This window comes from Heterocephalus glaber, unplaced genomic scaffold (assembly GCF_053883595.1).
Source record: "Heterocephalus glaber isolate CG9 unplaced genomic scaffold, H.glaber_assembly_v1.0 deba00001472, whole genome shotgun sequence".
Lineage (NCBI taxonomy): Eukaryota > Metazoa > Chordata > Mammalia > Rodentia > Bathyergidae > Heterocephalus > Heterocephalus glaber.
This window is the reverse complement of record NW_028258315.1, coordinates 96,626,359-96,639,257: the sequence shown is the minus strand read 5'-3', so window position 1 is coordinate 96,639,257 and position 12,899 is coordinate 96,626,359. Positions and strand designations below refer to the sequence as shown.

At 41.9% G+C, this 12,899-nt stretch overlaps 1 protein-coding gene across 29 annotated transcripts in view; it reads left to right on the top strand.

The window, feature by feature from the left end:
- The window catches only part of Cadps (calcium dependent secretion activator), a 457,138-nt gene that overhangs the window by 415,372 nt on the left and 28,867 nt on the right, over nt 1–12,899 (top strand). For all 29 annotated transcript variants that reach the window (XM_087182504.1, XM_087182502.1, XM_087182498.1 and 26 more), the window contains one exon: nt 4,588–4,695. In XM_087182504.1, the coding sequence (XP_087038630.1) occupies nt 4,588–4,695 (108 nt within the window). The remainder of the gene's footprint in view (nt 1–4,587; nt 4,696–12,899) is intronic.

Below are 12,899 nucleotides of genomic sequence, written 5' to 3'. Positions count from 1 at the left end.
AGGAAGAAGAATGGAGAATAGAAAAGACTTATAGAACTACAGCAAGGAGAAAAGTTGAGCCCCAAAATATAAACTTTCACTTCATGGGCCCAGTTTCTCCATCTTTAAAATGGAGATAATGACACCTAATTAATGGGTTAGCTGTGCAAATTAAATGGCACTGCACACATGGCACTCACTATGCTTTCTGACAGAGAAGGGCACGTGGTGCTGGTGCTGCTGCTGCTGCTGCTGGTGGTGTGGTGCCATGCCCAGGGTGGAAGTGTGATGAATCTGCCGACATCAGCTGCCCTTCACTGGCCTTCAGCAGTGACAGGGATTGAAATTCTAAGCTCCCAACACAAAGCTGTGGTGTGTGAGTCTGTTCTTCATAGGCCTTGAAGCAGAGGGGAAATCTCACCACAAGGTGTGGACAGGTGACCTGTAGACCTGGCCCAAACACAAGGAGAGATTGGATCTGGCCATCGCTGTTAGCAGCAGACTCTGTTAGGGTGAACTACACCTAAATGGCATTTTGGAGAAGTCCCACAAAGTCCAATATCAACAATTTCCTCTGAGACAACCTAGTGAATCCTGCAAACCGGTTCATTTTCATTGTGAAGATGGGGTAAAGTAGATTCTAGATCAACATGCAAGTGCCATTACCTGAAGTCATTCTATTATGTAATACAGCCAAACCTTGTAAAGGACTCCCTGTGTGCTGGGCACTAAGCCCTTTACACATAATCTTCCCAAGTACCAGACTCTAAAGATGAGGAACCTGAGACACAGAGAAGTTCCATTGCTCAGGACTGCACAACTGGTCACTGGCAGAGCTGAGATTTAGAGCCATGTTTCAGCACTCTCCCACACTACAGGATGATTTTAGTGCAGACACATCTTTATTTCGTTAGTTGAGTAATTATTTGGTATTCAAAAAATATATGATTAGCACATCAAACCCATTATTGCATCAATTATTAATGGCCTAGCACTGTGCTGAACTTTAAGTTGATTAATGTATACTTTTATAGCTAATATTATAACAAATGTTTTAGTAAATAATTTTATAGAAAATAATAGCACATGAAACACATCTGTACTATATGTGCATTGTTTATGTATAGTAAATAATTATTTACTTCTAAAAATAGCCCTATTAGGGGGATATTAATTTCATTGTGTTTTACAGCTGGGGAAACTGAGGCACAGGTTAAGTAGCATGCTCAAAGTTCCCTAAGTGGGGAGGGAAGATTCAGGGGCATCAGTTTGATCTCACTCCATTTCTGCCTCTGTCACAGCTCTCTGGAAGCTTGAAATCAGCTTTGGTGGGAGTGTTTACACCATGGAAATTGGAAAGCCCCATAGATCAGGGCTTGCTTTTTATCTCATTGTTGCTTTTGAAGAATGTGTTCACCACATCACTGCCTCTCACCGAACCAGTGAGAGTCTGTCCCCAAACCAGACTGCACAGCAGTAAGATTTGGCAAGGTTTTTGTTGGTTTGTTTGCTTATTTTTATTGGGATTTCCAAACCTTGCCTCCAGAGATTCTGGTCAGTAGTTCTGGGGTACACCCTATAAATCCCTTTCTAAGATGGTCTTTACGTAATTAAGACTTGCTTGGAATACTGAAAATTTGAATTTGTCTCCCTCAAATTCAGAAGTATCCTGGTAGGAACAAGCTAAGATTAAAATGCCCTATGTTTTCCCATGACACAGCGTGGCTTATTCACAAATTTTATCTCCTGCGTGTGGTAGCATTAACTCTACAGAAACTTACTTATATTTGTTTAACTATTTCCTAAAATGTATGTCATATTCTATCAAGCTGTCAAAGACACATTTAAAACCTGTCACCTAAAAGCTAACCTACTGTGTGTGGGCAGCAATGTGGTGGGAAGCCTACGCATCAGTTGTTCAGCCAGGTATCACAAGCTTAGCTTGTTTGTCAACAGTATTTAACTGTTTTGATTCAAATCCACTTCAAATGCATTATACATCCTTCCTACCTCTCTATCCCTGCCTTTTTAAACAGGCTGCTTCTAACTATCCTTTCATCTTTCCTCGGTGGCTCACTGTGATATATACACCTTTCCCCAGGGGCTGGAAAGTGATCTTTGACCCCCAGGTCCTCCCGAGGTATAAGGACAGCTGCCCCCAGGACCCTACCCCAGCAGAGAGTCACTCTGTCTGGTGTTGCTCCCTGGTAGCCGCTCCCCAGGCCAGGGGCACCAGGAAAAGCGGCACTGTTCCCTTCTCAGCACACCAGCCTAACTAACACTTCCCGCTTCTCATCCCTGACCCATGGAGGGATGGAAGCCAAGCGGGTTGGAATTCCAAGCAAGCCAGTGTGAAGGGGAGCTAGCTGGGAGTGGGAGATGGAGCGGAGCACACATCTTTGTACAGACTTTATCATTTTATCCTATATAGGCTCCACTGAGACCCCTTTTCTTCTTGGATCTAAAGTAGATTCTAAAAGTATTTAAGGTTATGATGTGATATAAATTGTGGGAGAAAACATCATATAGTAACTCAGGTTTGTATTGCAATTTACAACTTTCAAGACATTCTCATGAGCACTTTTTTAGCAGATGATCATTAACCATCTTTGAAGATAAGTTGGGGAGGTGTTACCAATCCCATTTTACAGATGACATCATTGAGGTCCAGAGAAGTCTGAATGATTTGTACAAGTTCTGATTTCTGGAGGATTGAGTAAGAATCTGTGCAGTGGACGGAAGAGCTTTAAAAAGAAAGTGGGAGGGGGATTTACTCATTTATTCATGGATTTGTTTACCAGCAAATGTTTACTGAGTACTTACTATGTGCTAGACACCATTCTGCAAACAGGGCCTACTGCAGCAAACAGGCCAAAGGTTTCATATTCGTGGAGCTTATGTTCTAGTGGGAGAAGACAGACAAAAACCAAACAAGTGTATAATACAATGTCAGCCCTTGACAAATGCTATGAAAAAATCAAAAGAGAGGAAACCATGGAGTTTATTAACTACCAGAGTGATATGAGCCAAATTAATTTTTTTAATCAAAGTTTTAAAAACCTAAATGAAATGCTTATTTGAGAAGAGGAAGCCTTAGTGAAAAGAGGTGGAATGTGCCAGTAGCCATCCTGTATGTCAGTGTAACATTGTGGCTATTCATAGACCCATTGAAACTGGTTTTAGATCACAGCTCCAGGCTGCAGGTACCCAGGAAAGGGCTACATCAGCCCCAAGTATCCCCAGGGAAGCAGTGAAGGCAATAATAATAAGCTTCCCCCATCCCTACTGAGCATGTCCTTTGATATGCAGCTGCCAAAGACAGGAGAGAGGTGCCAGTTGAGAACTGATAGCTAACACTCACATCTCATTGGAGAACTGCTATTGTTTCGTATCATAAAACTGCAACAATTATAGGACCATCATGGAACCCATTCAATCCATTTGCTGAAAATTGCTTGAAAGTGTAACACTTGACTACTGTGGCTTGGGGTTGTCCTCATTGTTTTTCAAATTAATACCTTGTCATTGTTTCAGCAGGTGTTAAGAAATGTTACTAGCATCCCAGGGGCCAGGCATTGGCCCTTTGCTTGATAATTGTTTGCTTTGTATCAGGAAAAAAAAATACAGTCCTACTGTTTCCAAACCTTCCTCATTTTCACCCTGGAAATTACACAGAAGTGTTAACTAACTTCAATTTGCAGTGCCTGACAGTTACGTCTGGTAGAAAAATGATACTTTGTGATCTAAGGTAAATCACAGTAATGAAAACTAATCTTTTTAGTTATTAGCAAACATACATATCTACTGTGGAAATTTAAGGGGTTTGTGGCAGCTCTCCTAATGACCTATATTACAGGGTTTTAATAGGTTTCTTGGGAGATAACTTTGATTTCGACATCTCAAGCGGTGTACGTTCTGAGTTTCTTTCTAACTTCTTTACAATAAATCATTTCCTAACTACTGGGTGAACCACCTGCTTACCTTTCCAGAAAATCTAATTTCTTTGAAAACCAAATCCTCCCCTCTTCCCCAGCCTTTCTCCCTCCCTATCCTTAGACTTTGAGGCTGCACTGAAAGGCAAAGACAGATAGTTGAATGTCTCCTCTCAGTAAACTGATCAGCAAATACTCACTGTATACACTCAAGTTAAATGGGACTTAGGTACAAAGAGTACAGATTGAAAAATGTCATCAGCACTTCCTCAATATTTTGTAAAGAAGGAGGACAGACCGTGGAAAACAGAATATATGTTTATGTTCTTTAGTGGGGGTTTCACTTCAAAGCAAAGCCAGAGAATATCTCTGGATTGTCCAGTGAAGATTTATCCATTGGATATATTTACAAGAAAAAAAATTAACAGTAAAAAAAAACTCTGTAAGACTCTGCAATTCTAACTCCCTTCTTAGCCAGGCTTGATTTCTGGAAAGAGCAGGAGGTTCTAATAGAACTCCTACCAGGCCAGGCTGTCAAGCGATGCTGTAGCCAGAGGTGATCCCACAAAAGCAGTGCTGGATGTTGAGGAGTCGGGTCGGGAGGGGAGTGCAGATGCATGGGTAATCACTGAAGAGTCTGAAAATTTCATTTTCATGTTTTCCTGTTTCTTTGCAGAAACCCGGAATGGATGTGGCTGATGCCTACGTGACTTTCGTCCGCCACTCTCAGGATGTCCTGCGTGATAAGGTCAATGAGGAGATGTATATAGAAAGGTTATTTGATGTAAGTAAATGCCTTCTCCTCCTTGAAGACCAAGGAGGAGACCCTCCAAAATGTGACAAAATAAGAGACAGGAGGATAAGTCACATTTTGAGAAAATGAATTGGTCCTGATTCAAACAGAATCTCTTCCTCTCCCTCTGCCTTAGGCTCTTATCTGTTGTGTCTGTTCCAAACCCACCCCTGGTGTGGCAGTGTCTCAGTCCCGTCTGTGTGACACGCAGGGCGGCCCACTGCCTCTCAGCAAGCAGGCGCGTTGTGCACAGAGCTTGCGAGGCAGCTTTCTCTGAGTGCCAAGACCCCCCTTGGTTCTGGTCCTCCTTGCAGTCTGGCCCCCCTTTAGGGAGATATTCCATCAGGGAGGCTGAGGCAGCTCTCTCCACAGGGGCAGAACCTCCCTGGCACCAGCCATGGCGTGCAGATGTACAGTCAGTGTCGAATTCTTATCACCTCAGAGATGATTTTGTTTCTGCATGACCGGAAATCCTTAGCTCTGAGTTTTGGCAAACACTTCTGCGAAAGAGTTCCTGGGTCAGGTGCAGTTCTAATCCATGGTGTCCCCTGCCCACTCACCACCTTTGTCTAGGAGAAGCAGGTGTACAAGAAGTGAGTATATCTAGCTGCCAGACCCAGATCAAACTTCAGATAATGCAAATTTCCAAGGGTTAATATTTTTCAAGCAACCTTATTTCCACTGTGACTCATCTGCACTGCAAAGCAAGCCACTGAGGCAAAAAGAAAAAGAAAAAAAGGAATCTGCTTTGGTCTCAAATTTCCTGCCTCTTTCAGGCCAGAGCAGGCGAGGTTGCCCAGTGTAGCCAGACATTTCACATCAGGGCTCCACTGGATCTGTCAGTGTAGACCTGGCCAGAGTGCATGGAGGGTGATGTCCTTGTCTCCGTGTGGCTCTAACTGTGCAGACCACTCCTGTCTCATGAAATGTGAGCTCCTCCTGAAGGTTTCCATACATTTAGTTCCAGCCTGAACATTAATGTTTTGGTCTACTACGAAATCCTTGTTTCTGTATTTTTTCTGTGATTGTGTTCACCAATTTACACTGAGTTTTGTGTGTGTGTGTTTTTGTTCCATAGCTAAGTGAGCTCATTGTTGGCACGGCTTTTGGATTCTGCAGCTTCTGACTTTTATATGCTTTGTCTTCCAGCTCATTTGCTTTCCTAGTGTGTTGAAACGGCTCCTTTTGCCTTTTCTTTTCCTTCTTTTTTCTTTTCCAATCATCCCCTTTCTGTGCTCCACTCCCCTCTGTCTCCTTCATCACCTTCTTTCGACAAAAGCCTTCTTACTTTTTAATTCCCACTTGTCCTCTCTCGGATTAAAATGGAACTTATCTCTCATGTCAAATGTTTTATCACATTGTATCAAGTGGCATGAATTAGAATCAAATAATCTTCCTGTGTACATCTTCTAGCATGACCCACATCCACTGAGAATGCCTCATACATGCATAAGCTCACCGGCGGGCCATTCCCGCTCTCTGCATGCGTGCCTTTATGAAAGTCCTGAGCCTAGTATGTCTGGGGCACGATCTCCCATCCAATAGGCATTGAAAACAGACGGGCAGCACCCGCGGGCCTGCAGTCAGGAGTGTGGACACTCTGCCCATCTCCGCTGAATTCAATTCCAAACCACAAATTTTCAAGAAGCCTGTGGATTGTTCTTTTCAATGCCTAGGTTGCCTTTTTATTCCTTTGATCGGTACCTTCTGATTCTCAGTTTTGTGTGGCCTGTGTACGCGTGTGTGCGTGAGCGTGTTTCTGTATGAGTGTGTGTGTGCGAATACTTTCATGCTCGCTGAAACTTAAAAACATCTAGTACTGAATTGGACGTTTAATTTGCAGTTTAGCCTCCTGCTTCATTGACAAATAATCTACCCTTCCCTCTGTTTTTCAATTAAAAGTGCAAGGGAAAAAGTTTAGCGAGTGTTGTTGAAAGCAGCAAGGCAAATAAATCGTCATTTCGGTGGCTCTTTTTAAGGGAAAGTGCACCCAAATTGTCATTTAAAAAGGCAGTGCAGCCTTGGCTGGCACAGATGCTAAGTGTGGCCTTGCCCGACTGGAGAAGAAAGCAGGCACAGGCAAGCCCTCCAGGCTTTGAGGGGGATTTCTACTTGAAAGAAATATTACGGAAGTAACGCTGGAGTCATGTTTGGGCTCATCCGAACTTCACAGGTACAGTGTCTCCGTGCCCTTGCTGTGTGGTACTGGCCAGAGTAGGATGGCATCGGGAGCACTGTGAGGCCCCACGGCTTAGTTTCATGTTGTCCCAGTTTTGTTTTCCCAACAGAATCTTTATTATAGCTTCCCAAGTATCTGATTTTTAAAAGCCTAACCATTTCAACCGTTCACTTCTGTTCAGTGTACATTACTCTCAGCCCCACAGAAAAATCATTTTCAGGAGCTTATTTAGACATTAATTTCTTGGCCATTTACTATCTTTCCAAATAACCTGATCTCCCAATTTATAGAATATATCGGTGCTAGGCAACCTAACTGATGCAGTACAAAAAAAGTTATTGAATCTGTCAGTCATGGACTTAAAACATTTGTCATTTTAAAAACCCAGAGCTCCTGAAAAAGCTTCATTACCATGCAGCCTCAGTAATTTAATTCAGTACTTACTGTTTTTCTATAATCTAGCAGCAAAACATCAGATTACCAACATGTTTGATTATTTTCGGCTTCTGTTTCCTCAAGCATGGTGTTTATTTCTTTGCATATATGCTCTGCAAGGCTCTCGTGTCCAGCAAACTAAACGAGGGAATAGGAACATCAAGGCAGAGGGGTCTGTGAACGCTGCCACCCGACATGTCCTGCTGTAATGAACTTACTCTTTAAACGCCATTCCTAAACGACAGTGGTCCTAGGGGAAGTTTCTAAACAATTGGCAGAAACCTATTGAGAAAGACTTGTTGATCTGGGAAGTTTCTCTTCCAAATTGTTGCATTTTGATAAATGGCAAAAATGAATAATAGCAAATTAACATTTTGAATGAAGAACAAAGTATATGTCTCGGAGATTGTTTGCTATTTGGGGGTTGCTGGTTCTGACTGTGGTGTCGTTTTCTGGGTTTTTTTGTTCCTGCTGGCATCTGTCACTCAGAGGCATGTTCTAAAGGTTTCTGTTGTGTTTTTAACTGTGTATCAAGTCTCAGTTTTATTTACCTGATAAGTCCTGTAAGTTCTTGCTATACCAATTGTTCCCTTTTTTGCCCTATTTAGAGTGCCCTGGTAGAAAAGGCTGGCTGGCTTCCATGTGCATTTGTATCTGAGAATGTTCAGAGTGACAGCCAGTCTGTCGTGCTGTGTTTTCCGGGTTAACTAGGCCCCTACCCAGTGCTCTCTGAGGCAGTTTTCTCTCTGCCTCGACATTGTACTTTTGGCTGGAGGGTGGGTGCTTTTGAGAGATTCTCAGCACAGCGTTGGGGGCTCTGCATTGACGTTCTGCATTTTTATCTATTTTGTCATGTAATGTAAGAACAGGCTTTCTAAATTCATCTTCACCAATTTTTTAAACCAAGCATAGGTTTATTGGAGAAACACATAATGTTGCCTAATCAAATTTTTTTGCAGTGAAAGTTTCCCTATTTATTAATACAATTAGTTTTATTGTTTTTTCCATAAAATACTAACAATACTTTTTGATAACATACCTTAAAAAGAACCTAACTAATTCAACATAAAGTGCTGATCAGAAAAGAGTCCCCAGACTATTTCCCATGATATTTTAAGTGTATGGATATATGCTTTTTATGTACATTTTTCCTAATGAAATGAAATATAATTGCTACAAAATAAGTTTCTAATATTTAGAAACAAAATATTCAGAGATTTTGAACCAAGAGAATATCCCAATATGTACAATAACAATGAATTTAAATTATGTTAAATATACTGAATTTTTAAAATAAAATCAGATTGCTGTAAGACTCAAGTGGAAGCTTGGCCTCCTTCACAATTATTGCTGATTTTTAAAATATTAAACATGGATATGAAATAATCTTGATATTCCTGAAGCAGCAGCTAAGGAGGAATGCACAAGCTCAAGAAATACCTTGAAGATAGCGATTTAAAGTTGGAGTACCCATAAATCATGCAGATGGCTTCCCCCCTTCTCTAGTGATTAATTCAACATCTTCCCCAAAACAAAAACATGCTTTTTGAAATTAGAGATCAGGTCATCAAGAGAAGCACCTAAGATTTCAAGGTCTAAACAAAAATTAATTTATTTTCTTTCCTTCTTGTACTTCTTGAAGACCCAGACTGAGAAGAAAATCGGGATTAAAAGAGATGTGCTTAGGGTGAATTCATCTGCTTAAACCTCACAGGCTTCGAGATGAGTGATTAAAAAGCCATCTCGAACTTGGATGGATTCCACATTGGTGGTAATGCGGCATCCGCGCTGGCTTTCTGCAGGCTCCGTGTCATTGGGAACCAGGCCTGGGCAGCATTTGACTGGAGATGATACATGGATTATCTAGGTCAATTATACACTTAATCTGCCTTCTGGAGGATTAAGTATTTGCAGATTGACTCTGCATTTGGCTTCTTCCTGGCAGTTATCAGATCAGGACAGGACCCTTCCCAAACTGCCTCGTAAGAACTTAATCAGGCAGATTCGGATGGTACTGCTGCTCAGAATTCTGTGCCTTACACAGATTTTAATTTGCTGTTCCATCATCAAATCTTGTGTGTGTTCACTTTATGTGGCAGCACAATAATCAACTGTGATTATTTCCCTTGCAAGAGGTAATTTGAAAAACAAAAGTTCTGCCTATTAAAATATACTTGTATTTACATAGAAAGCCAAAGATAACCTTATTTGAATAACCTTTTTAATTACAAGAGCACTATACATGTGAACATGTATCAACCAAAATATGAGACATCATGCTCTAAGAAGTACTGAACAATAGGCTGCCAGGAGAGTCTTATGTCATATCCATAAGGCAAATCACCAGCTTCCAGGTGAAGGAAACTACCTCCGAAGTATGAAGGGGAGCAATGCATGGGGTTCACCAGTACTGTAGGTTGTAATTCCAGCTGCATTAAAGAATATTAAGGGCTGATTAAAGAAAATTAAGGCAAATGGCATTGTAGATGCTGAGATGGCGAGTTCTCTCCTATATAAACAATTAGCAGACTCGAGCCTTCTGAACAGGTGTGACTGTGTAGTGGTCATTGACCTCAGCTCTGGAGCTCAGACCTAACCCTGACTAGCTAGGCTGGGGTGCTTAACCTCTCAGAGCCTTGGCAGATCATCCAGATAACAGGATGATAAAAAGCAGAACCTTCCTCGTGGAGCTGTTATGAGGGCGAGATGCCATGTCCTCCTGCAGCACTGGGCCCGAGGAAGCACTTGGTAACTGCCAGTCACATCACCATCCCAAAATGGAAATGCTTCCCTGCCCCTGCGTTTCTTGCTGAGCAGAACTTCAGATCTGCTCTAATGTGCTGTGAGAGTCTCTCTGTTGCATTAAGACTTTAACCCGAGAGCTGGGGATTTAGCTCAGTGGTTTCGCCGCCTGCTGCACAAGCGCAAGGACCCGAGTTCGATTCCCGGTACCAAAAAAAAAAAAAAAAGACCTTAACCCGAAACTTGCTTGGAATTCTATGGTGTGCAGCAGCAGCTTGGTGCCTTCTTACTTCTGGGAAAACGTATTTCTGAAATGGGCAGAATGGTGATGGTGAGGAGTGGAGGTTCAGGGTGAACCAGACAGGACCAGCAGCCATGGTTCTGCCACTTCCCAGCTGACTAACCTCAGATGAATTAGTCTCTCTAAGCCTCAGTCTCCCCGTCTGTACAGAAATTGACTTCTTATAGTTTTGTGATCACTGAAGAACATAATGTAGACTGGCATAGTTAAAAAATAAGTTGTTTTGTTTTGCAGTTCTGGGGGTTGAACCCAGAGCCTCAAACATGCTAGGCAAGGGCTCTACCACAGAGCTACAGCCCAGCCCTCGACTAGTCCTTTACCACCAGCAACATTAGCTCTTAGAACTACTTGTGTGTACAAATGATTTTGAAATGATCTAGCCCTGTGCCCTAACCCCCTCAACGAAGCTGCCAAGAATTAGTGAACGAATCAGAATAGGCCTTGTGAAGTTCAGGAGGCTAGGGGTGGGGGTGCAGTGATAGAGGGAAGATTTGTTTAATACCTTTTATCAGTAGTAAGGTGTAGTTAGTATATGTACATTTTAGATATTTAGAAAACAGCTAAGCAAAAATAACACTGAAATCTTGTGTTCCTAGAACCCAGAGATTATTTTCTGCATGTTTATTCTTTTTCTGTATGCTGATACTCATTATATACTTTTCCCCAAAATGAATTAGCAAAACAGAATTGCTTTTCTAAGTTCATGATCTATATTTTCCATGCTGGGCTGGGGATTTAGCTCAGTGGTTCCGCCACCTGCCTCCCAAGCGCAAGGTCCCAAGTTCGGTCCCCAGTACCAAAATAAGATAGTTACATTTTCCATGCTCATGAATGTTCATTGAACATACTGCCTGTATTCAGAATTCCCCACTTGCCCCAGTACTCTGGACAAGGGCCGTGTGCAGGCCGGGCACCGAGGCAGAGCCACACATGGCACCACAGGGCTACGATGCACATGAGTCCCTTTCTCACCAGCACTGGCCCTTTTTCCATAATCCTGACTCGTTAAAGGACCACCGTGCCAATTGTTCTGCAGACTGGAGGAGTTTATTACTGTCTAAACATAGAACTGATTTGCTGAGGAAAAAAATCAAGCTGGATTCAACCAAGTAGTTCTTTTAAACATAATTAGTAACTTAGCAGAATTCAACTGGAGTTTTTAAAAAAGCTGTTCTCTGTATGTAAGGAAAATTTCTGAAGCTAGTTCAAAAAATAATAATACTAGCTACACTGTGAAAAATCCCCAGAGAGCAGAGTACAAGTTGACCATGTGAGGAGTGACAGGAATTTTATTTTATGTGATGAGGCACACACATCTGAGCCAGCTGATGAATCTGAGTTTCACAGTCCAGTCTCTCTTGTGTCACAGAAACTACTTTAGTGAAGTCTTGCACTGGTGGCTAAGATGCACACATACCTCATACCCAGTCTATCGAGAAGGCTTCTTCTCTAATTCTAGGATTTTTCCTGAGGTCATCAATCTGAAATTAAGCCCTCCAGATCTCTGGCCCACCAAATCAATCTGATGCTGAGCTTTTCCGTACTCTTTAGATCAAATTTTAATTGAACTGTGTCTTCATTTCTGTCATCAAATATGAGACTAAACAGCATGTCTGTCAGTCTTCTGGGACATGCTTTAGAATCTGTGTGATTACATATATTAGAACTGGAAAACAAATCCGACATGCAGATAGGAAAAGACATTTGATTTTTTTTTTACCTACTTTTGAGCCCCCAAGTAAATTCTTGCATTTAAGTCATGTCCTGGATCAAGCATCAGAGCTGCAGAGAAAGTGTCATTCTCCAAGAAGAAACAACATGGAAACTGAGCAAGAGTTGGGGGAAACAATAAGTAGATGGCCAGCCCCTCTTACCTTGATATGCAACACTACATGCCATGAGCAAATGCACAAAAGGCAAAAATATGTGTAATATGTGCTCTAGAAAACACAGGGTGTGTGTATGTGTTTCTCTCTGGCTGTGTGCAGGTGTCTATCTTATCAAGAAGTTAGGCTGAATTCCCAAAGCTAGAAAAACCACAAACCAAGACCAATTCTAAGCTCAAGATCTTTGCAAACTGAAATTATACAATAATCCACATTCATCTTCAAAGTCTTACCCCCAGTGCCACTCAGAGACTCAGTGTCTTCGTCCCTACTCTACCTCTCACCACTCAAATCTGCTTTTAACAGATGTGATCTCTTTTATTGTCTTTCTTGGATCCTTACAATTTTAACAAAGTATTTAGCTAAAAGAAGGAACTCTAACAGTAGATCTTTTCCTTTCTAGGGTGACAGAAGTAAGCTCTGTTAGGATGGGAGTGCAGAGAGGGTTTTGGTGCCTCCGGTGCCCCGTTGCAATGAGTCTCTTACTCACATGTGAATCTTTTCGTTAACTCCTTTGATTTTGGAGTCTCGGGTATGAGAACACATTTCTGTTCCCAATGGACCCTGAATGCTCTCTCCATGCCCAGATGGTTTGAGGATTCAGCAGTCCTGCATAAAAAAAGATAGGAAGGCCTTAATAGATTAGATTAAC